Raw genomic sequence first — 25,710 nt, 5'->3', positions numbered from 1 at the left:
ATGTGCACAGGATCGGTGACCATGATCTCCAATGCCTCTACTTTCCGTTGTGAACTTTTGAAATATAGAACACGCTTTTAATTCATGGCTAAGTCTAATCAAACACTGGCGGATGGGATGCATAGGACCCCGAGCAGTCCGTATGAATTACAGGGATATGCAAACCAGTTCTCACTTTCACGGTGGCTGGGCCTTGAGTGGGTATTGCTGGAAAAGCAGTGCAGCTGCTTCAGTCCTCTATTTTTGCAAATAAATTGTCCCTTTAGGTCACCGAACTCCCCTGAGCGACATCTCTTTATGGAGATGACCCGTGCCGGCTGAAATATTCCAGACACTTTTAGCACCTCCAGTCTTCCACTGTGAATCACTGCAGTCAGCATTTACCAGAACGTCCTGCTGCAGGGCCAACTGCCAAGCACATTTATCACCATATCGATGATATTTTGCGTTCCTGTAAGTGCTGAATGCAGGCGCTTTGGTACTCACTACCTCAATGCCCAGAGGTGTAACAACCTCACTCTAGGATTATTTAAAGGCGTTATACAATGTTTTTTTTCCTGTCAAACGACATTACCGCAGTCTGCTTTACATCTGAAGCTAATAGCGGTGCGGTGCTTTTGTTGACCAGCAGGTGGAGAGGTTTTCATGGACTGTTCTACCCTCCGGCCCCCACCCTTGTCCCTCCTCTGTCTGTCTTATGCTGCCCCTGATGAGAGGAGTTCCTGCACAAACTTCATTCCACTCCACAAAGGGAGAACACATGTTGGAGACTCACCAGAGTTAGGGCAGAGAGAGCAGACTAACAACACTCTGGACTTATTTCCTGTTGTTGGATTTCTTCTCTCAAGTAGGGTCTGCATGCGTTTGTCTTTGCATCGTAGTGTATAAATGGTAAAGTTTGTGTGTGAAGTGTGAGTGTAATTCGAAGTGCTTTTAGACATGGAAACATCCTTTGCCGTGCGTTCTCTTCTCCTGGCCCTGCTTCTCTCTCTTCATCTGCACCGCCGCCTCCTTGTTTGGGCCGCAATGGACTCCTGCGTCGATGAGGAGGGCGCCCTGAGCCGTTGCATGCCCAAGTTCGAGAACGTTGCCTTCAATCGCACTGTGGTGACATCCAATGTGTGCGGCTCCCCACCCGAGGACTACTGCATGCAGACCGGCTCGACGCGCTCATGCCACCACTGTGACGCGTCAGATCCAGACCGGAGCCACAATGCCAGCCTCCTGACAGACTTCCACAGGAATGAGGAGCCCACATGGTGGCAGAGCCAGTCCATGTACTATGGCATCCAGCACCCGGGTTCTGTCAACCTGACCCTCCACCTGGGTAAGAGCACATCAGCACACCCTTAGTTCAGCCTCACACCCCCCAGAACTCTTCGGTTTGACTTCCCTCCACTTGCAGTGTTTGTGGCCAGGCTGAGTGATCTAGGCCAAGCATGTGTGTCCTCAGGGTTCAATTATGGTCTCTGTTACTATAATGTTGTATATAATGTCCTATTTCATTTTAAAGTGCTTGAGAGCTCTTCATGTGCACTGCATTTGCTGTGTCCTGGAATAAAATATGATTATCGGTAATATATTTAGCGCTCTACAGAATGCAGGTGGTTTTTTTAGTGGTAAAGAGCCCGGCGATGGGATTTCACATCGATGCATGTTAGAAGTATAGCTGAGTTGAGGTTTCAGCACTTTTTTCACTTTTCTTTTCTTTGCAGCAAGTACATTGCTTTGAGTACTGCAAGTCCATTGATGTGGAAATATTTAATACAAAACAGCTGTGCTTAAGAAACACATTCTTTGTATTATTCAGTCGCTCTGTATGCTCTGAGCTGTCTTCGTCAACACACACTTTGGCCCAGACATGGCTTAGACTTGGAGTGTTTGCGAGCACATAGCCACAAGGGCATGTCTGAGAATTTGGTTGGATTTAAAGTGGTTGAGAAAGACACACACTTGCATCTGGCATGCCTAGATAGCAACTGACTGATGGTTCAGTGCTGGCCCAAGTTCACATTTTAGCCCACGTACCACCATGGGTATTGGTGATGAACCCATCCGAATCTGGTTGTCACAAACAGTCACAACTCAAGCTAACGAGGCTTTTTTTTAGTTATGATTTGGGCCAGAACGCGCAGCCTTCATAGAAACATGTAGCACGATTTGGACCAGGCCATGGCAGAAAATAGACCTTTTTGTAAACATTTTGGATTGATATCCACATTTCATATTAGATCACATTACAAATTCAACATCTTCTGCTGCAGGCTCCATTCAATGTTCTCATCTCAGCAATTTTCAGGTTTCACCGCAGCAAATATACGGTGCAACGGGCTGAAAATCAATACTAAGCCACTTCATTTCTTTCAGATAAATTCCAGGAAATAAGTAGCTGATAATCTTAGAAAAAAAGTCCCGACTTCGGCAGGAATAAGTCTATGATAAGAAACCAACTGAAGTTAGCGAGGCATTTACATAAATGTATTTAGAATTCTAACGATACGCTTACTTTCCAGGCAGGTACATTTCATTAACCCCCTAGCCAGAGACATTTTTGCATAGCCAGGGAATTGGTCAGCAGGTCTACTGTCACTTGAAATTATGCAAATGGTCCCTTTACTCTGGGGAAGGTTGTCTCAGAACTTTTGGAGAGAACCCGTCAGCTATGTATTTTAAACAAAGTTGAGCTTTTGGAGTTTTTGAAATGTTGTCAAACGCCTGTGGTTAACACACAGTCACTGTCAAAACTCAAATCAACCAAAAAATTACAGCTAAATATCTAAACAACAAACGAATTGTCTTGGCTGGATTGATTTAGACCAGCAATATATTAAATAGCCAATAGCCCTTCAGGAAAATGTGCAACTATTGTACCAATTGAGAAAGTCTTAGTTTCTGCCTTTTCCATTTGCAGTGGTTTTAATCGATCCAACTTATGATACAGTAAGCATGAGTCCAAACGGAGACCGTTGGGCATATGGGGAAAAGATGTTGATCATAATTGCAATATCGTATGATATTTTGTAAAATGAGCCAAATCATTTTTTGTTGGCACAAATTATGTCAACATAATGTTTCTCCAGCATGAAGTGAATTCTGTGGCATGTGCTTTAATTCAAACACTTTTCTTTTGTTCAGCATTTGAAAAGCTTGACTAACTGTTACTCATATGCATGTCCAGTGAATTTTATCTGGGCCAACTCTCCTTTGTTTCGGATATAAGGTTGAGGCTTTCTTGATTACAATAAGATCAGTAAAGAAATGTGTTTGGGGTTAGGATTGAATCATCGTATAGTGGGAGAACCGTCAGTTTAAATAATTAGACTTCACTTCATTTGAACTGAACCTGGGTCTTCGCAGTTCAAAACAAATACGTAACCGTGCACCACTTTTACCACGCTGCATTATTCCTGTGTTACTAAGTCTACGATTACCTCCTTCACGCACTCTTTACCTTTGAGCAAATGCCTTTGACTTACTTTTTGTACATCGTGTATATATTTGCATTTGAAGACATTTCTCACTTCACAAAATTTTATGAGACCAGCTTGAGCCATTAGCATTATTATCCCATTACCATGCGGTGCAAAGCTGCTGGAATAAGTAACAGACCACATTTGTCACTTTAACTGAATTAAATTGTGGCGATTAATGTTACAAAGCATCTATGAAATTACCTTTCCTACTTTCATTTATTTACTGAGCTGTGTGTGTAGGTGTGTGTGTGTGTGTGTGTGTGTGTGTGTTTAAAGGAATGTCTCAGCAAGGGCGTACACAGGAATGTGGCCCCCTCTGAAGAATATTGCTCTGGGGCCCCTTTGTTTATTAAACTAAATGAATACTAACTATTCTTTTTTTCTGTAAAGAGAACATCTAATATATTTCATTTATTCTCGGTTAGAGGTTGAAGTCAGCATTTCCTGTGGTGCTAAAGTTATCTCCTCTGGCTCTGTAAATGTCAAACACTTATACGATAGAGTCTATTACCAAATAAAGAGAACTCAGAAGTGACTTTCCTGTAACTTGCAACAGGCCGGCTGCTAACAAGCCGGCAGTACCACAAGAATAAACCTTTTCACAATTACTCCTCCATCTAATCTTAAAGAAATAACCCTACATTTTGGGAAATGTGCTTATTGGTTTTCTTGTTAGATGAGAAGATCGCTCTCACTCTTATATTTGTCCATTGAACATAAACATGGAGGCAGGAGTTGGTTTAGTTTAGCAGAAAGAATGGAAACAAGAGTAAACAGGTAGCCTGGCATTGCAAAGGTAAAAATAATAGCACCTGTGAAGCCCACTAATTAAAATGATATAGTTATATTTTGTTTTTAGATATGTTGTCTTCTGGACCACCACCATATGGCAACACACAAATGTTGACAGATTATCAACCTTCTTGCCTAACTCTGGGCAAGAAAGTTAATTAATTTTTTTCCCAAAATGTCAAACGATCAAAGTCCTGAGATTGAGCACTTGTTAAATAAAAGAGGGAAATCAATCAGCCTGAACATAGTTCATTTTAAAAATGTTCTCAAAGTCATAGCCAATTAATTGTGTCGCCAGACGAATGTTGGCCGATAATAACAGCTTAGACCGTGTGCATGAAACACTAGGGAAACAATACACAGGGATTTCTGACAAATCTCAGATTGACAACTCAGATTAGCGCATTATAATTTTGTATCGGAAAGGTAACCAGATTAGGTTGAGTGACTGCTTGTCTAATTGGTAGCAGTATTTCGTTGAATTAAATGCAATGTAAAAAGGTTTGGCTATTTGAATATCACCTTAAACCTGTAATAACTATTTCTGGTCACTTGGTGGCAGCGAAAAAAAAAGCTGTAAACACAGACATTAGCAATAACCTTGATAAGGCGAACTTGTTAGCTAACAGTTGCCAATCTATACTTCCAGTAACTGTTATTTACGGAGCAACACTGGAGAGTTGTGTTTTTGGCTACCAACCTGGCGAAAGTTCCATATTAACTCTCTTTTAGTTTTCCTTTGTTGTTGTTCATCTCCACAATCTCCTGGGGGAAATATATGGCTCTTTAGCCGCTAATGTTGAATGCTAACGTTACACTATGCTAACTCTGTTGCCGCTTAAGTTGCATACAGTGGCATGGAGGGTTACTTGCTAAAAACAGCTGCCTGCTGTGACCGGAAACAAACGAAAAACGAAAAGAACGTGTTTAAAAAATGCAAAAGATAAAGAAGCTCAGGGAACTTCAGAGTCAGGTGCTAATTCTTTGTGGGGTTGTCAATATTGATTATATTCGCTATAACTAAGATTAGAATCACCTTAACTGTAAGCTCCATAGCTGTGTGTTTGTGTGTTTGGACTCAATCAGGGAAGACGGTTCTTGTTCGAAGCTGGACATTTTTCTTGACAGTTTAGATTTCCTCCCTCCTCTTCCTCCTCTGTACCGGTGGAGTGAGCACTGCCCATCAAAAAGCTCTTCTTCAAAGGAACAAGAGACAGGGACAAAATGATGACAGAAGTTGAAAATGTCAGAGCTTTGACCGTTGCCGAACTGTCACATCACGTGCTCGGATGGCGAGCATGGCTTCCATCAAATGGAGAATATTGATTTCCTATAGCAAGCAGATGTCTGGCTGTGTTTTGAGGCTTTGTTGTTTAGAATCTGCCGTTCTTTTAGAGAAATCCGCCAATGTTTGCTGCTACAGAGGTATGTTGTGCGGAGGGTGTGTTATTCTTCAGACAATCACAACACCCACATGTCTCTCTTCCTCAGACTAAATTCACCTTTGCTCCCCTCTCCCAAACATGTGTTTTACTGGACCTGACGCATTTGAATAAATCTAGCAGTCTTAAAAGAATGATTATGTTTTCTTAACACACAAGTGAAAATCCCGGAATTGTGGACGTGTGGCATCTCTTTGGTCCAAGTGAAAGCTCTGTGATCCATCTGGGTTGGTGGTGGGGGGTGTCTTCGACCGCTGCTGTTTTCTTTTGCCTCTCCAAACAAAACAAGCTCTCTCTGAAGGGAATACAGGCAAATGCTGGGATGATAAACACAGCAGTAGGACGCAGGGACACACATTGCAGCCAGGTCAGACTGGTTCTGCAAAAGACTAGAAAGAAGGGGGGGGGGGGGGGGGGGGGGGGGGAGTCGGGCTGCTTCAAGGGGAGTAAACAAAACATAATGAGGAAGAAGGGGGTAGAACGAAGAAAATGCTGGGCGGTGTGCTGGTGAGGAATTGGGGTCAGGTTTTTCCCACAAAGACTTGTTGAGATACACACAGACCCTGCAGCTGGTTCTCATTCAGTGCCATCAAAGAGAAGCAACATCCTGTCTCGGATGTAAAACAATGATAAAAGTCTGCCACAGTTGGCACGACGCTCTCACAGCCAGAATATCGGCATGCTGCATGACTCACAATTCTCTGTAAAGAGTTTTATTTTACTTAATTCGCAATCCTTGAGACGCAGCATGATTGGAAGATAAATCCACTCATCCGTGTATTTGCTGATCCCAAAAAATCTCTCAGCTTGGAGTAAACAGATTGTAAATATTGATTCTGCGGTACTCGTGGTGAGTTTAGTCTCAGCCTGTCTCGGTCTGGGCAGACGAGAGCAGCTGTGTTAAGTTGACACTAATGACTCCGAGGAGGGTCGGACGCTGTGCTTCTGCAGCTCCCAGCTTTTTACTCTTAAAGTCGGTGTCCAAACAGTCGTTTTATTGGTGCGCTTGTGCGCAACGCGAACAGCTTCAGTCGGATTTGTGTTGCCACAAGATTCTGGATCAGCTTTGGAACGATACACCATGCTGTTCTTCTGGGTTTCCAAACTAACGCTCAAAGACCTATCGCTTGGCAAACAAAGACAGACTTCTGCTTCAAACTGAGCTGTCCAAACTGTCAAAATAAACGTGTGAATTCTATCCTAGGGCGTATTTTATCTACAGTATATATGTTGTTTTGCTTGGTTTGTGATTTGAGGGCTGAAAAAATCCCCTCTGTTGTGGCCACATAAACTCTGATGAACACAAAGTATGCACTCCTGAAAGACGATGAATCACGAATCATTAAACATAATGCATGACAACGTAGAAATATGATTTGCAATTACTCTGCATTTCATCACGGGATATCCAACAAATGTTTCATCTTCTGCCTCTTTTATGCCTTCGCCTCGGTCCCAGCAGGGCTGAGCTCACCTCATGCAGGGAGTAAATGAAAGCTAAATGATCTTCGGGCTCCTAAAGGAAAGATACCATTAGAGAGAGCTGCGGAGACAAGAGACAGAGCGGCTTCGATCTGACTTGGCAGAGAAAAGCAACAGATGTCATTATGGCTGTGCCAGCGGATGGCATCCCTCTATGAATGTGCAGAGCAGCAGAGACTTAGTATCTAATGATGTAGAAAAAATCCCCAAGAGTGCAATGAAGACGCCCGTTAAGAGAGTTTCTACATGTTACTTATCATTCTGGTGTCAATATGACTTCAGCTTGTGTCTGCCCAGTCAAAAGTAAAGCTGCTGAATCCGAACGTGTGCTCATATTCAGGACGTATAACTCTGCAAGCCTCCCTGACACGGCTCCAGGATTACAGTTTGAAGTGTCCACAGCGAGTAAACAATGGGAGGAAATGACACACTCGATCGAAAAGAAGCACTGACTATCTGTTTGCCCTGAGATTAGGGAAGAAGATGCCATCTTTCCTACAAAACCAAATGAGGACAACGGCTATGTTGCAAATCGATGAAGTTCCCACTGTCGTTTTCCACACAAGGAGACATTATGAAGCAAAATCACCAAATAATTCAAGCCATCTGAGTAGGCACAATGTGAAAAAGATGCCAGAAGGCATTCTTTCCTAACCTTTCCCCCCCATTACCTGTGAGACTGATCCCTCAATGTATTACACCTTCAGAAAATACTTCACAGGCTTTTCTTCAATTACAATGCAACACCAATTACATCGCAACTTAGTCGGATCTGCTAAATCCCCCAATACCAACTCAAATGGAAACATGGCTACGCTATATCTCCTCGTCTGCAGCGGATCTTCTTCCATATGAGATTGGAATCTGAAACCCATTTTCCTTCTTCACAGATTGAAGGCAAATCACTGTTTTCAGTAGAATACAAATCTATGAAAAGGTCTCCCTTCTCTTTCTGTCTCTTTCTCCCCTTATACACAAATGGCTGATGTACAACTGAAACCTCACGTTTGCTATATCAATCAATGATATGTTTAATTCTATGCCATACTCAGCCCCCCATGACACTCGTTAGTGTTTTGCATGTTTGACCAATCACTATTTTTCCTATTGATTACATCTGTTGCTTTCCTGTCGCACCACCAATGTTGCATCAGACTACATTGTAAATGAGTTGAGCAACAGTTTCCACTGTGATTTTGCACTCTATTGGGCCATTCTGTCCCACAGTTATTATAAGAAAAAGGAGACATTTAGTCTCTTTTCATTTGACCTATGTTTCACTTCTGGGGCCCATTATAATCTGGATAATGAGAAAATAATCCTGGGTATTCTTCTACTCCTGCAGGAGCGACATTCATTTACCTTGCATAGAGGCACGGGAAATTAAGTCTGTCCCCCATTGTTTTTCTTCTGTCTATAATGCAATTATGTCTTTTTTTCCCCACTTTGCTCCTGGGCCCTAAACTATCACCCTGCAGTATTTGTCTCTTATATGCAGCCCTGATCTAACTGTGTAACTACAATGGATCTAGTTCCAGCAGTAATTCTTTCAATGATTCCATTCAACGCTAATCATATCTGTTTTCCACAGGGAAGGCTTTTGAGATAACCTATATACGATTGAAATTCTACACCAGTCGGCCGGAGAGCTTCGCCATCTACAAGCGCACGGAAGAAGACGGGCCCTGGCTGCCTTACCAGTTTTACAGCGCCTCGTGTAGGAAGACGTATGGGAAGGATGCCCAGGCTTACATTCGCCCGGGAGATGACGAGAGGACTGCTTTGTGCACGGACGAGTTCAGCGATATCTCTCCCCTCACTGGAGGAAACGTGGCTTTCTCCACGCTGGAGGGACGGCCCAGTGCGTACAACTTTGACCAAAGCGTGGTGTTGAAGGTGAGGGCACATTTTAGTTTTGTGTGTTTTTATAAATGTAATGGCTATGATTCTTTTTTTATCAACATAAAGAATCATAATAACACATTTTTACTGCAATGGAAAAAATCGGTTTGAAAAAAAACATTTAATTAAAAAACTAATCAGTGCTAAATAAGTTTTTCTTAGAAGAGACAAATGTTTTATATAGATTAAATATAAAAACAGCCCAAAATGTTTTGCTTTAGTTGAATGCATTGCGTTTGAAAACCTTGAATCCATACTTGATGTTAGATTTTAGCTTTAAACGTTGCCATATTTTGGAGACACAAGGGCTGCACACATCACATATAGATAGCATGTTGTAACAGTGCCGTGCAACTGACATCGTTACCACCACCTAAGGCGTACACTTTTACAAAAACAAACATGTATACCAGCATGACTTCAACCATATTTTCAAAGCAACTGAAGGGAATCTAATGTTATATTTAGCTCTGATTAACATTGATGAAGCTTTGAGAGGGCTGAGCTGAATTAATGGCGGCCTCTTGGGGGAGAGTCCAGGAGGGGTGGGCACAGTAAAGCGTGCCTGAAAATGAGTAAATATAGCACTTAATGCAGCCCTTCCTCTTTCTCTGGCAGGGCTGTAAGTATGCATGTGTGCATCTGTCCACCCTACTTCAGTGAAAGACTTTTCTGTGAAAATACAGTATTATTTCTAGGCTAATTGACATGAAAATATACAGTTGGAATATATGCAACACATGCATTAAGTAACCCATTAGAGCAGAGATCATAAGAAGATGAAACGTGTATGTGTGTCCAGAAATAGTAGATGAGGACATGAAATAACGATGGTCCAGCTTCACAGAACAGCCAGTCGATTCTCAATCACATGCAGAAATCTACAGCAAGATTTATTCTGAGACAGCTCTTGATAATTCATTTTCAGGAAGTTTTGCGCAAGTTTTATTGAATTTCGGCGTTTCCATACAGCTTTTCTTATGCGATACTTCAAAATGTGTTAAAAAAATATGTGAATGAAAGGCTAGTGGCGTGATTTTTTTGGCAGCAGAGACCAGAGGTTTGCATCCTGAGTGCTGCGTGTGATTAGGGTTCGGCAACAAAGGCTTGTAAAAAAACATTCTGTTTTGTCCTTCATTTCACAGTGGAGTTTTTCATTATTTAACCAAGAACACAATCATTTTCTAACCATAAATGCGTGCTTTGAGTGCTTAAAAGTTACCATGAAATCATTAATATTGCTAGATGCAGATATTGTATCGCAAGAGCGGTTATTCTAGGATAAATAAATGGAAGACCATTTTGCGAGAAACTTTTTTCTCATTATGTTTGTAAAAAAACTGCAATTCAGGTGGCATTATGTGTCCCTCAAAATGCAATATTACAGTAAAACAATGTAAATGACGCATTATTAAGACCCTGCATGGCATTGTATTGACCAGGCGTCCATGCTCGGGGGAGGTAACCCGATTTATTCAGATCCTACGCCCTCATCAACGGGCTATCTTGACTCCGAAACCATTCAAAATCAAATTTATTCTTTCTCGGTAAAAGTCCCACCACCACCTCCATAACCTGTTTTGCAGGATGTGGACAGACTGTATACAGGCCTCCCACAGCCCCAATGTACTCATTCTGCATTTTGCATCTTTCCGCTGTCCCTTATCTGAACGCTGCTATTTTTATTCTCCGTCTCTACAACAACAAAAATCTACCCTACCATGTAGTGGACATACGTCTTCAACGATGATTTTCAATTACTTTAGGAACTATGTGCCGCGATGATCAGTCCACAGACATTGCCCTCCTCATGTTAGCTAATGACAACCTATTCTCCTGTGTGACCTTTCTCCCAAAATGCTGTGAGGGAATAGGTCTGGCAATGCAAGACTGCCGCCTCTGTAGGAAGCTGTCCTCCTCCACATCATTAAATAGGACGAGTATGGTTGTCTTTTGGAGGATGTGTGGCGGATCTGCAGAGTAACCCTGCATAACCATAACCCGCTCCCAAAGACAGAAACCATCGTCCAAAACTTAATAAAGTTACAATGAGGTTTGTTGTTGTTGCTCCGCCTGTCAGTATATTTGCAGTGTACTCTATACGGCTGTTATAAATCAATTTAAAGATGATTTAGCTACAGCACACCCAGATTCCAATATTCCTCTCGGCTCACTCTTGATGTTTTGAAACTCAACTATGAAATATGTTGTGTTTCAATTCTCTGAATGGAACCTTCAATGAAAAACTGCTGAAGACTAGACTCACAGCAGAATAATGACTTTGCGTCTGCCATCGCTAGTGTTTTTTGATTCTTTTTTTTTTCATCCAATCATTCCCTTTAACAAATTATATTTAGTTTGTGCACACAAGCTGCAATATGAGGTTAGATCTGAACAAACTACTTACATGTAATCTTCAAATACACAAATACACATTATGCCAGATTTGTAACTGATGAGGATTTGCTGTGATGCCATCCTTGTTTTGTTTGCACTCTTGAACCTCACTAAGCTGTACGATTTCAAAAGCAGAACAGTGTGATGCAGCTGACAAGCCCTTAGGGCTACACATGGTATCTCTGCCTGCACACATACCTTTATCCCAACCCCCTGCCACCCTTACACACACATACCTTCCGTGCCGGATGCTGTCTTCTCATAAACCCCCCCCCCCCCCCGCCGCCCCTCCCATCAACCACGGCACTTTGAATGGGTGACATCCCTGAGACCTCCCACAGAGTAGAAAGCAGCAGCTTTCCTCAAGAGTCATCCCATTTATAACTGGGAAAAGATGGAGGATGAAAAGACATCAGTGGTAAAGCCACATCAGCTCTCAAGCATGAGCTAAGCTGCACTGAGGAGCAGAGTAAAGATACTTTTGCCTCACGTCTGCTATGTGGGGTCCTCTTGCGTCTATAACGAGTGAAAATACAAATGAAATGCTCCGTTGGATTAGCTTTATCATTGCTATGGGTGGTGCACATGTGTGTGTGGCAGGCTACTGTAAGTAAGGCCACATACAGTCACAGGAAAGAGGAACCTGTACGCAGGACTGGATTGGGCTCTTAATCTGAAAGTCCAGTTCATCTATTCTTTTACGTCATGCTTGGACAACTAAATAAATGAGAGTGAAGGAAAAAACAACTATTAGTACATCTATTTATGTTGCTGAGCAAAAGCCACTTGTCCCAAAAAATGGCCTCTCTTTTCATAAGCACAAGGAGGTTCATCATCCCCTTCCTACTCAGTGTGTTTTCCTTTGCTTCACATCCTGCGCTGTTACTTCTACATTTTTTCTTTTGCTGCAAGAGCAGTTATAAAATGCCTACAAGAAAAGGTGGCAGCAGCCTGGTTTCGGTGTTCAGAGATTATTAAACTGTCCTTTTCTGATTAATCCCTTCACACTAGTCTTCTACCGCTGTGCTATTTGGGCCTCTCGCTCTAGCTGTTGTATAATTCTGGACTCTGGAAGGCTGGGACAATAACAGACTGGAGAGCCGAGCTTTGTAGGACATACAGAATTGATCCTGCTCTGCTGAGATTCTGTAAAGTGAGCATTATGTTTTCAGTTTGGAAATACATGCTCCATGCTTGAAAAGAGCTAGAAATACATCTTCTTACCATGAAAGGATAATGTTGGGTTAAGGAATTAGGGGACGAAGGAATATGCAAAGGTGGCATTGGTAGAAACAGGTAGTCTGAGTCTGAGAGTCAACAATAGCATGATGGGAAGAAATGGTTCTGTGGTCAGGGTGCACTCGCCTTCATATCCAATGACCCGTAGTCATGTAACAAGTCATGGAAGAAAAAGAAAATACTACGTATACTTGTACATGCTGTACACTGGAAAAGTGTAAAACAAGAGGAGGACATTTTGGCGCACTTTAAGCAGTTATACATACTCATCATGAGGGTAAATCACTTTGTGAGTAGCAGTGTTTACTGGGCCTTCTACGACGTTATCACACCTCGGGTGCAATGTGAGAGAATCCCAGAAAACACCTTGTTGTGTGAATAAGCTGTCGCTGTTCTCCACACCAAATAATTCAATAATTCTATTTTCTCTGGGCTCTGAAGCTTCAGCAATCAAAGCTTTGGCCAGGTGGCAAGCAAGACACAGAAACTTGGCTTGGTTACTTGAGGAGTTGTAGCATTTATTCAGCGACAAATAAACTGCACAAAAACGGCACTGCTACATTCACAACTATAACGTTACCGCTCACTTCAAACTCACCGTCACACTATCACACTATCACACTAGCTAATGTAATGCACACACACACACACACACACTGAGTTATTCCTGAAAGGCATGTGCTACATGTGTCACACAATTTAGTTAAAAGAGCATCTTAAAAGTACATAAAAGATTTCTGATGCTTAGGCCTGGCAAACCCTGTGTTTTATGCATGTTTATAATCCCGAGAATTTTGGTTGAACAACGTCCAATTTCTGCACAAAATAACAGCTTGTTGGCATTGTGATGGTGAGCACGTCTGTAGACTTTGTAGTTGACACTGAGGGGGCACCACTGACCCTGCAACATTTATAAAGAATTCCACTGATAATTTCAGCAGAAATAAAAAGGTGCTTTGACACCTGTTGAACCGTTGATAGACTCCAGTGACTTCAAATTAGAGTTTTCAGTGGATCTTAAAGCACTTCTATTATAGCAGCACCTCTTCTCATTCTGGCTTCTGAGAGGGGCAATGCTGCTCCAGTAAACATCCTTATGACTCAGTCTATTGAACTGCTGGTGCTTTTTACACTTCAGAGGACTCATCCAAAAACTGTCTGTCAGGAGAGTTAGATTCCCGGGAGTGTCCGTCCACAGCTCTGAGCTGGTCCCTGTCTCTCCTAGTCCAGGTCAGCAGCATCACAGCGTTCACTCTCTGGATGAGGAACAGCAACAGCCACTTTTGATTTCGGTGTCTGTTCTTCAGTCAACATCTCTGTGAGCATTGCTGTTGTTCTGCCTATGTGGCACCACGTCGACCAGCCGAATGGCGGGGGCGGGGGGGAATTAATGCATTAGTCAGTACGAGGGGTTAGCTCAACAGTATTCTGTTGAAAAATATCTATTTTCCTCTAGCTTATTCATTTCTATTCCATTTGGCAGTTTTACTCTAAAAATCATGTGATATCTCTCCCAGGACATCAAATCTCTCCTGAGGTAAAATACGATTACATCAATTATTATCGTAAAGGATTGAGTCATTCATTTTTTGTGTGCAAAGTAATTAAGATCACTATCAAAAGTCCAGATCAGATTCCGTGTCTCTAGATGTGAGAACTGCTGTTACACATCAAATAATTATGTAGAGAGAACATTTTCTTTTTTTTTACAAATGTGATTTGTCTACTGCATCTGATTTGAGCACTATAGCCCACTGAAGTAAAGATAAACATTAATATTACTCTTTCTTTTTTGCTGTATGCACATTATTATTGCATTCATGGCGGCTGATATGGAAGCTTTGCAATGAAAAAAATGCATTTTACGCAAAACAACATAAATTAGCAGCTGAGTGGGTTGTTATGACATTTGCTTCGATAAAATGCAATAATTGCATCTTTATTTGTGCCGTTATATAAGTCTCTGCAGGATTGCTCGCTTCATTTCAACAACTTAAGCCTGTGGTTGCTCGTGTTGATTGTAGTTACTGTACAGAAATGTACAAGCCACCTCTTTCCTTTCTTTTCTAGGCAGTCTATAAATGGGAACTTTTTTTCCCCTTACCTGTCGCAGTGTTGAAAAACGCTCGGATACTCTTTCATAACAACAGAGCATATATTATTTTCACATTACTATCGAACCTTTAGAGGTTTTTAATTTCATGGTGAGGCCATGTAAAGACAGACATACAGGTCTGGGTGATCGGTAAGGAGGCCTTACAGTACTTACATTAAGACCTGCCTACTAATGGTGTTGTTGGCTGGATTTCAGTATGCTTTGGATGACATCGACCCACTGATTGTAAAGCTGTGGGGGGATCAATAGAAGCCAAGAATACATAGATTGGGTGGTAAATCTCTCAGCAGACCCGCCAAACACCCCGTCTCCTTCACTCCACCTTCCCTCTCTGCCTTCCTCTTAAACAACAAGATGAGAAGACCCATAATTGACTGTGATCCGTACTCCCATTAGTATAAAAGGCGGATCAATTGCACCATTTCTTTCATTAAGCCTCTGATTCTCATTCTACTTTGAGGGTGATGGGACAGATGGGTGTGGTGAGCAAATACAAAAACCTATCAATGCCGGTTATGAATATTCTCCTTTTAGTGAATCATCAAAAAACAAAAAAGGGTGGCGGGGCTCTTCTTCTTCAATGACGACATACTGGTTGCCAGTTGAGCTACAAATCCTTGAAAAAACAAGAAGACAATGGGCAACTCAATACAAGGGTCGAGGGTGAGAGCAGCACTCAATATAATTCCCAAAACAGCACTATTTCTTGAATACAAAATGAAGGGCGTAAAAAGGAGGGAGGAGAGGGCAATGGAGAAGGAGCACATGTAAGGTTATAATAGCTGTTGGTTTTAAACAATCAATACAACCTCTGACACAAATCCAACAAGCTTCTTTTTTTCTGGAGTGTAAATAGTGAATAGTAATAGTGATCCACTCAGCATCCTGAATAATAGCGCATATCTAAGAAACAATTAATAAGACAATCAATACATTTCAAACGGGCTGTACAGTGTGTTGGTCACGTGTATCGGTGTACAGGTTTTCCATTTGAAGGCCTGCAGGCTACTTTGTTCGCTTGTTGACCTGTCAAGCTGATCCCAGTGAGCGTCACTACAACACTGCAGGCTTTTCAAATACTTTACAAATACTTCCCGAAATAATGACATTGCTATCAGCCTCGTGTTTACTTTGTGTTGAGTGAGAATTAACCAATCTTAACTCACTAACAGGCTTACGTTGGTCGAACTTTGTCAACATTACCTGCTTTAATTCAGCATGTCAGCCTTGTTATTGTCGCTACATTAGTATGCTAATGTTCTATTCAACTCAAAACCCCTGCTGTGCCTAAGCACGGCGTCACAGAGCCGCTAGCATGGCTCCACACGCTCAGTCTTGTTGAATACAGGACTCCGAGAAAACACACCACAATACTTTAATTGTGTCACAGTCATTGTTGTCATGTAGGAGTCTGGCAATCTTACTAAATAGCCCACCGGCATGCAATCACCTGAAGAAGTCTTTCAGTTTCAAATACCTCCGCATTAAGTCAAACCTTGTGTGAATGTGATTATATTGCCATATACAGGTGATTGTGGCTGTTTTTTTATGTGGCTAATACGGGATAATGGTCATGGGTGCCTAGTTATAGTTAAAAGTGTCGGTGCAAGATTAGTGACAGGCAAAGGGAAGTATGGCAGGAAATGTTTCGTTTTAACGCCGGAGAGTGCTATTTCCTGCAGTATAGAGCCTATAATCACGGGTAATAAAGCTGCTCTTCTTACAATCAGCATACTGCCACACTCCCATTTATCTTCATAATAATATGTTTGCTTTGAGGTGTATAAGGTGCAGAGTACATGGAATTCAGGTAAGATAATGTTGATGAATCCTGGACCTGTGCGTAAACTGTTCGCTCGGTTTAAGCACGGAATCGTGCGTACCAACATTGGAATGTAGCCCATCGTCGCTGAGCTTGACATTTCCTCATGTCTTATTGAGGTAAAAGAGCTGGAGAACAATCCATAATACCGTGTGGTTCGGTGTCTGGGATTGAACTCTTGAATTCCTCAGAACACAAACCTCCAAGAGCTAAGCCCAAGAGGACAAATGTCAGCGCTGTGATTGTAAAACAAAACAAGCCTCAGCCTCTGATTTTATGACTGTGTTGCTCAGTTTGTGTTGTGTTTTTCATTAAGTTGATGTAATCAGAGGAAATGCCCGAAGCACTCACCGTCCATTTTTTTCCAGCATTGTTTTTAGCAATATTGCATCTGACGTGAGCAGTTATCCCGCTAATGCACTAAAATCATACCCTGGAGGTACAAAAGAGGCCAAAGCCGACCATATTTCACCCGTCTGACCACAGAACCACAGAAAAGGGACACATTTGAAAATGAGTAGTCTTGACTAAGTCTTGAATGTGTGGTTTAGTTATACTGTAAAAAAGCCACTTCTCTTATAGGTTTTCAAAATGTGTCTATGGCAGATCATTAATTATCGTTTTCCTGCAGTGAGATAAAGATCGGCCACTTGTGTCAGGGGTTAAAATCACAGTCTTTACATACCGATTGCCAACGGAGCATAAAATGATCCCTGTTCCTCTCTGCGGCATGTCAGTGTGCCACTTCCTCTGCATATGGCTCATACAGAAGCATGCATATTTCATGAGGCTTAAAACAGGAATTGCATCCCGCCTGTTTTATTAGCATTTTAATCCCTTTGCAGATTTAACGCTTGTGGCTCAGTCTGAAGAGCGCGTAGTTTCAATATAGAGACTTCACACGCTTCATCAGCTGCTGTTAAAATATATCTCCTTGTCACTTTGAGAGGTCAAAAGCAAAGTTACATTGAAAAACAAAAACATCATGTGACACTTGAATGCACAGGTGTTTTTGTCTCATGTATATGTCACCTGAACAGTGCTCTGTGTTATACCAGTCCTTTAACGTGTCGTGTTTGCGTTGCCAAATGATTTGAATTTGGAATAAACAACACTCACCTTGTAACACGGCATTTAGATGGGTTTTTTTTTTAAAGTAATGGCTTACTTCAAAGTGGGCTCTGTTGTCAAGTTTGTAAAGCTCTCTTTTTTCAATAATAACGCAGAAGATGAAAGCTGCTTTTTGAATTCTAATTTAATTTGTTCAGTCATCCATTAAAACGGTTTGTCTGTCTGTTCTGCCACCAGTCCAACAACCACCCCCCCTCTCCCCACCTCTCTCTCTCTCTCTCTCTCTCTCTCTCTCTCTCTCTCTCTCTCTAGAAAGCTGTGTGGAAAATTGGAGCTCCAGCGTTGAATGCCAATGAGTAAAAGGGGAAAAAGTACATATTGAGGCCACAGTGAACATAAGCAATTAAATTAAAAAGTTATTAACTTGAGAATGAGGGACACTGCTCTCTTTTCCGCCAGTGCCTGCAGCCAGAGGTTTCCCAGTTCAAGGAAACCGACTGAAGAAGACAGAGGTGAGGAGGGAGAAGGGAAGGAGACAGACGTGTTGGGGGGAAAAGGTAGAGACAGACGGGACAAGAGACAAGAGATATTTTCGAGGTGAGGGTGAAGGTTATGATCCCCCGAGCAGAAAAACGGTGTTTGATATCATCCAAAAATGAGCTGTGTGCTGCCTGGTGCATGTCTATGTGTGTGTGCACCTGCTAGTTTGATCATTAGAGCGTTATTGTCTTTAGCCAAGGACTGGCTCATTGCCACTGAATGAACGCCTCAGCCTATCCCTAAGTCAGCATCATTGTAGCATTGTGGGCCCAAATTCCAAGGGAGTGAGAATCAAAGTTAATTAAGCTTTTGCTGTGGTTGGCAAAAATTATACGTAATGGACTGACTACTAATTAACCCTAAGAAAGTGCTTCCTTTCAGTACAGTATGTGATATTTGCAACTATGTCTGCTTTTCCTCACATAGTTAGCACAGTTCTACCAAGCAGAGCTAATAACTCTTCCATATGATGATGGTCTTGCACTCTATGATGAATGGAGGAGAGCATTTGCTTTTATTGTGCTGTAAGTAAGAACTTTAATAAAATGCGAACAATGCATTTAAGAGATTTGATCCTTTCTGTGCGCTCTAAAGCGTGGGAGCTGGATGTGGGACACGATGGTAATGCAGTACCAGTGTTCAGACTCCCCTCTTGTTATGAGGGGCGAGAATGTCTGATGGATCCGAAGGGAGTTCCATTCACAAAGAATGGTTTGCGGCCACCGATGCACCATGAGCTGTATTTGCAACCATCATCTGCGCCGTTTTAAGGTAGAATTCACAAAATATAATATGCTAATGATATTACAACCCAAGCCCTTAATTTGTAAATGCATATGGCCAGTGGGTCAGTTTTGAGGGGTGAGAGTCAGCCTGAGCCAGAGGCCTTTTCAGGAGCAGCCCGTGTGCCATTTCATCCAATCCTCCCAAGGGCATTAACAGAGAGGAAAGGGAAACATATAATCCCAGGATTTTGGAAAGGAGGGAGAGGGAAGACATACTTTGTTTATTTGTTTATACAAGAACCTTATTGTTCACTCTCATGTATTTTCAAAAATTAAATGTAGTGGAGCTTCATTCATTTATTTATCATGACGCCTTCATTGCATCCTGTTACCGCATCCCAAATGAAATGAGTTGGAGCGGACGCCCCTTGTAGCCTAAATGCGCTTCAGTTACCACCAACTCTCTGAAGACGCTAATAATTCCACTGTAATGCGTGCGTCTATTAGTGTTGATCTTTGTGAATTGGAATGCTTTTGCAATGAGGCTCATTTGCATAGAAAGGGCCCAATTTTGCGCCAAATGTATGCATATTACCTACTTTAAATAAGTGCAAATAGCAGAGGAGCACCGACACACTATTTGCTTGGCAGCAGGGGTAATTTACAAAATTAGACGGTTTCTTTTTGTCTAATTTGTGCAGGTTTGGCCCCCATTTTACTTTCCACAGCGTTGCTTCTTTATTCAATACCTTCACTTATTGAAAACCTCACGTATTGTGCAAAGGGCATGTATTATCATTATGAGAACATTATTTCACTTTATGCCAGGAGTGCAGGCTCTGAGATAACCAGGCACTAGAAAAGTACAGCACAGATGACAAGATAGAAATAATGAGCATATCGCACAGGGTGAGAAACAGGATTCTCGCACAGGATTCTCTTGTTCTGACCCCTTGTTTCTATTGGAAAGTTAAACCACTTCTATTGCCTCTCCATTTTATCGGCATAACTGCCCCTCACTTCACCTAAAAGTCTTGCCTTGCAGATACGTTTCCCATCCCAAACCCCACAGCTCACCTCTCATAAACCATGGAAGAAAACCATGTAATGTCCAGGTAATGTAAAACAAAATAAAGAATTAGCATCTGTTTTCCCCGGCAACTGCAGTGCATCGGGGTCATTCAGTGTCTTCCAAACCCCATTAGCCAGTGGAGCCATGTCAAGCAGGGGCAAAGTCGATAAGCAAGGGCCGGGAACAATAGAAACGCCAGCCAACGGCACTCAATTCTCTGCAACACTGTAGTTACGCTTACGACAAAATAACAGCTCCATAGCCCTCAATAGGCTGCTAAGGCACAGAACCGTCTGGAAATCCTGAAGTGCACTCCAGCTAGCGGAAGAGTGCAGAGATAAGGCTGTGAGAGGGAGAGAGAGGAAAAATGACACAAGGTTTAGGGGAAAGCGAGAGGGCATTTCAGGTAATGACACTAAAGGTGGGATGACTTACGACTGCAGAACACTCAGTATTTTGCTGAAAGGAAGCCACCAGCTGGCCTAGTTAAAATAAAAATAAAAAGAATGTCCTCTTGCTTTCAAATGACCTGTTAATTAGAGATTTGTATATGCTCTGCCACTGGAAAGTCGACTTTTTACTGACAATGCTGACGCCATTCATGCAAGGTTTAAACCAATCAGGAATACATGTGTGGCATATTCACACCAGATGCTCCAGTAAGGGGTTATGACCTCTTGATGCCCCAGCAGTACAGCTCTCAGGACTGCAGGCACAGACCCAGCAGGCGGTCTGAATCCCAAGACCCTTTACTTTGAAACAGGAGGACCGTAGTCATGCTGACAGAAGAAGAAAGCCCCTGAAAAGCAGCTCTTTTACAGAGAACTTGGTTGTTAACTTTTACTGCATTGCTATTTTAAGCTGAGAGAGATCATGTTAGGTAGCTGTAAAGAGAGCCTCAGAGGGCAGTAGTGTCACCTTTGTTCAATTTCTTACTACTAACCAATCAAGCCCCTTTCTTCACTTGCTAAACAGAGAGTATTGCTTTGCTTTAAATGGTAACGGCCATGAAGCTAACGAATCCAAATGGTGTTACATTATCTCAATGCTTATTATGGACTTTATAGGTTCTGCAGGGGCATTGCATCCTAATGAGCAAACCAGCTATTCTAGTGCTGTTTAGTCTATTAAACACAATCCTGTAAACTTTGTGCTTTTACATTGACTTTAACCACCAGAGAGATACTGCTAATGTTATCTTCTCTATAGTATGAACAACCTGCAGACATTTGAAACTTGCTTGAGATCAATAATACGTAAGTTGACTCCTGCCAATTATTTCATAATGATAGTTGTCAGCAGGGACAGTTGACTCCAACAAAAGACCCAAGATCAGAGTAGGCTGCCAAAAGAGCCATGTTCTGTTATTGCAATGTTGGAGTATCCCTAAATGCACTATCAGTTGTCAGAATGGTTATTTGCTATCAAATGCAGTAACATTTGCAAAACATACATAGATAGTCAGTCTAAAACAAGACTAATAGTCAACAGCCACGCTAATAGCTTTGTCAGGCTGCACTTAGGCACAGTGGTGCTTTAAGCTAAATGATAACATTACAATGATAACGTGCTGAAGTTAATTATGCATAATGTTCACTACGTTCACCATCTTTACTTAATGACAAATAACAATACAAACAACAATACTGCAGAATTACGCAAGCCCTCGCTGCCGATGCAACCTCCAGAGGCTGCATTACGCACAGGCTTGCACCCGGGCACTGCCGGAGAGAAGGTGCGCAGTGCGCGGAGACACCAGCCTCAAAACACGGCCGTTCACGAGGAGAGGGTACGTCTTACACTCGCACACACAGAGGAATGAGGAGAGGAGACATCTGGGCATGTGCACTGTCCACTGTTGACCTGATGGCGGCGCCAGTTAAAATGTCTGTGGATCACCGACGTGATTAGGATTCATCCTCTGGAGAACATGAATGTCTGTACATATTCCCCAAGGGCCCTGCTGCTAGCATGGTAAAGCTATGGTAGGATATACTTTATATTGTGCAGTACACTTTACCAAATGATATAAGGTATACAGAATTTGTACTTTTAATTAAAAGGCTTAAACCCCAGTGCTATCTGATGGGCTTTAGCACTACAAAGCCAAGCTGTAGTGTCTGAGAAAAACATGAATGGATGAACTCACCACACATGTTTTTAAGTCTGAGGCCCATCCGTTCCAATCTCCCATTGCCACACTTCAAAGACACCTCTGGGAAAAGCTTCAAAACGTACTTATAGACTTTTTCAGAACTGCCACGGAGTCCCAAACCAGCCAAGAAACAGACAGAAAGTTTCTCTTCAGCTATTTGTTTTAAAGTTGGTTCTGTTCTGGAGTAAGAGATTCCTCATGTAATTTGTTCTCCCTTTACCTGGCCTCACTTTCATCTTGCACCCCACTATTGCACTTCCCGTTCGCGTTTTCTCTGTTTGTGTTATCCCTCTCCACTTTCTTCTCCCACTCTTGCTTCATCCTGTCTTTACATTTGCAGTGAGCTCAAACATAGGAGCTTAAATCATATCAGGAAAGGGAGCTTTACCATGTGCCATCCATTATACTGAAGCAGTGCTGCGGTGTTGTCTCTTTTCTCACTTTTTTCTTTCTGTTTCATATTTTGTCTTTTGTCTCCATTAATCCCCTTCTTTCTTTGCCCCTCTTTCTGACTTTAACTTAATTTCCTACACCAAACTCATTATCTCCCCATTACATCTGCTCTCTCCCCTGCTGCTACGCCATCACCCCTGTCTCCTTTCCTTTATCCACCAAATCTCCAATTCATTTCTTCTTTTCTTTGCTCTGTCCACTTTTGCTGGATGACACATCCTCGCACCTCTTGCCTTTCTCAACTAAAGCCCAGTTGGTGTTTTCCTCTTACATCCTGTCTGCTTCCTTGTGCCTCCAAGAGTGGCAGCAGCCAACACACTGACTCAAGTGGATGACATCAAATGGTGTTTTCTAACATTACTCTCACCTTTTTGGTCCTTTTCTTCTTCCCTACCTTTTTTCTTTTCCAGGAATGGGTGACAGCCACTGACCTACTCATCTCTTTGGACAGGCTTAACACCTTTGGAGACGAGTTCTTTAAGGATGCCAAAGTGCTGCGATCATACTTCTATGCCATCTCTGATTTCTCTGTGGGTGGCAGGTAAGAGACACCAGAAAATGTGCCATCCAGGATAATAACCCTGCACAGCCGACACTCTTTCTGAAATGTAAAAAAATGTGTCACTTTAGTATTTTACCTTGAGCATGGTCCCATGAAACTCTGGTTGAGCCAAAAAACTAATAAAAACACAAAAACTTATTTTTTTGTGCCACGGTGTTTTGTTATATATATTTCTTTTTTTGCTTAAATCATTTTCAATTGCCTGCTTCCAGCTATCTCACACGAGATAGTGTTACAAAACACATTTATATCATACTAATTGACTCTGCCAAATGTGATTTGGAGGAAACGCGACTGCTGCCTGAGGAGGTAGGGGTGGGTGGTTAGGCGCACAAAGCGCAGATTTTAAGGCCAGAGCATGCATGAAGGGTTTATGTCCTACATCTCACATATTAAGCTCGTGAAGAAAGTAGTTAAGTGTCGGAATGATTATGGATTTGGTTAAATATTGAAAAATCCAGCATGTCCCATCTGGTGTTTCAAGTTGGCTTTGACTTTTTCACTATTTAACCAATACAATCAGAGAGGGTAAGGCGATTAATACCATTTTATTTTCAACTAGGATTTTGACTTCCAACCATGATGTCTCGTGTTATTAATCCAGCGCGCCTCTTTTTATTATAGCCGTGCTCTTTCAGGTGGCCGACCCTCACCGGGGCCTATTCATTCTGTGGTGGAATAAATACAACCTTTGGGTTTTTGATACATTCTTTACAATAACACATTCTTCAAGGATCTAGCCTCTTCATATTTCTCTCCAAGTGCACAAAATTGATGCATTTTACTTTAAATGTACAAAATATTTGCTAAATGCCAAATTTCCAAAGTCATCCAAAGTAGTTAATCATGATAAATAATCATTATTTCAGAATTGACCAGAATAATCGGTATGATGATTTTTGGCATATTTGAGCAGCCCTACTTTCAGTATGAACATGTTGCATTTTCAGTGAACAGTTTGCAGATTTCCTTTTCCTCTTTAGAGATAATATTATCCCGGCAGTGTTATCTTTTTGTTCAAAACATATTTAGATACGTGCTGTATTTGTATGAATATCACTTTTAGGGGACAGGGGTTTTGGGTTTTGTACCACATGGATACTGTATGTGTCGAAAGCATGGCAAGCAATCAGCACCGTCTCCTGGAAAGCGGTTTGCAAAACTGATTAAAAAAAGACAGCTTGCTGTCTGTCAAGCTGCCATTAGATGAGAACAAAACCAAGATAGTCGTCCGTCCTGCTTCCATTTCTTTTGCTTTATTACTCAAAGTAATGAGAGAGGACGTGGTGCCAAGGACCAGGCTGCACTTTGGAGCTTTAGATGGAAGTAGACGATTAAGTAGTTGAGATGAAGCCTTCAGACAGAATATAAATGCAATCCGACACATGTCATAAACACTTAGGATCACTGCAGGGACAGGACAAATTACCCACCAATGCCGCAACACCTGAGGGAGAGACCCCACATGACAACATGTTAGCCTTGTCCTTTCTCTGTGAGTACACATGCCTTCACACCTCAGCGCTACACCACGCCAAGTCGGCCCGTCCTACTCACAGATGCTTTGAAAGACTCCTCATGATTTGTACAGAATGTCAATGCAACCATAACCCAAGTTCGACTGCTACAAAAATAACTGTGCTAGAATTGTGGTGGCAACAATCCTCACGGGAAAAATGGTTTTCGTTTACTTGTCACTCGGGTAAAACACGATAACTCAACATGTTGTTTTTGGAACAGCACATACGCCGACTGTACAGCTCAGGTCACCTCCCTCACTTTATATTCAGTTTGAATTATCACCGAGCAGCTCACGTCTACTCCAGCAGAAAGATCTGATATGTGGATTGGAAGCACTTTGGAGTTACTAGGGTTGTTGTCTGTCGTCTCAGCGACAACAGCAATAACTGGGTCTGAGCCTCAGGCAAGCAAGCGTCTGGATCCGGGACAGCTGGCTAAATTTGACAGAGCCTGCCACTCAGCGACAAGTCCCCGTCCCCTATCGCAGCCACTTGACAAAACCCGACGACGCTGCCAGGAAATATTACACACAGGAGGGCGTAGCTGCCACCGTGCTGCAGAGGAAATTATAGGCTTTCTACATTCAGCGAGAAAAGAAATTAGCTTGTTAGTGAAAAAAATGCTTAATAAATCCTGTATCCCAAGATTATTTACTCATCTATTTTTGGAAAAAAACTCAACATCCACGAGTTTAAAGATGCTGTGTGCACAAAAAATATAGAAAGCAAATATAGGCATGCTTGTCGGTACACGATTAAGACAAACACACACCCTTCCGCTCACATGCTCGATGCTGTGTCTTCTACTGTTGGACAGACTGAGCGCATTACCACAGAGTGCGCAGTTGAATAGTTCAGTTGCTAAAGGGAAATGAAAACCCCACCTCATCTCGAGCCCTGTTTATGCCCGTTATAGATAATAGGAAGTGACAACTCCTTAAGGTGGA

General features: G+C 42.1%; 1 protein-coding gene across 1 annotated transcript in view; it reads left to right on the top strand.

Moving 5' to 3' along the window:
- The first annotated feature begins 798 nt into the window (after window positions 1–798).
- lamc3 (laminin, gamma 3) overlaps window positions 799–25,710 on the top strand; it is a 94,285-nt gene continuing 69,373 nt past the window's right edge. Inside the window, exons 1-3 of the mRNA XM_079178626.1 lie at window positions 799–1,327; window positions 8,781–9,085; window positions 23,092–23,222. Of these exons, the coding sequence (XP_079034752.1) occupies window positions 940–1,327; window positions 8,781–9,085; window positions 23,092–23,222 (824 nt within the window). The 5' untranslated portion in view covers window positions 799–939. The remainder of the gene's footprint in view (window positions 1,328–8,780; window positions 9,086–23,091; window positions 23,223–25,710) is intronic.

The sequence above is a fragment of the Pholis gunnellus genome (genome assembly GCF_910591455.1).
Source record: "Pholis gunnellus genome assembly, chromosome: 18".
Classification (NCBI taxonomy): domain Eukaryota; kingdom Metazoa; phylum Chordata; class Actinopteri; order Perciformes; family Pholidae; genus Pholis; species Pholis gunnellus.
This window is presented reverse-complemented; position numbering and strand designations above follow the sequence as displayed.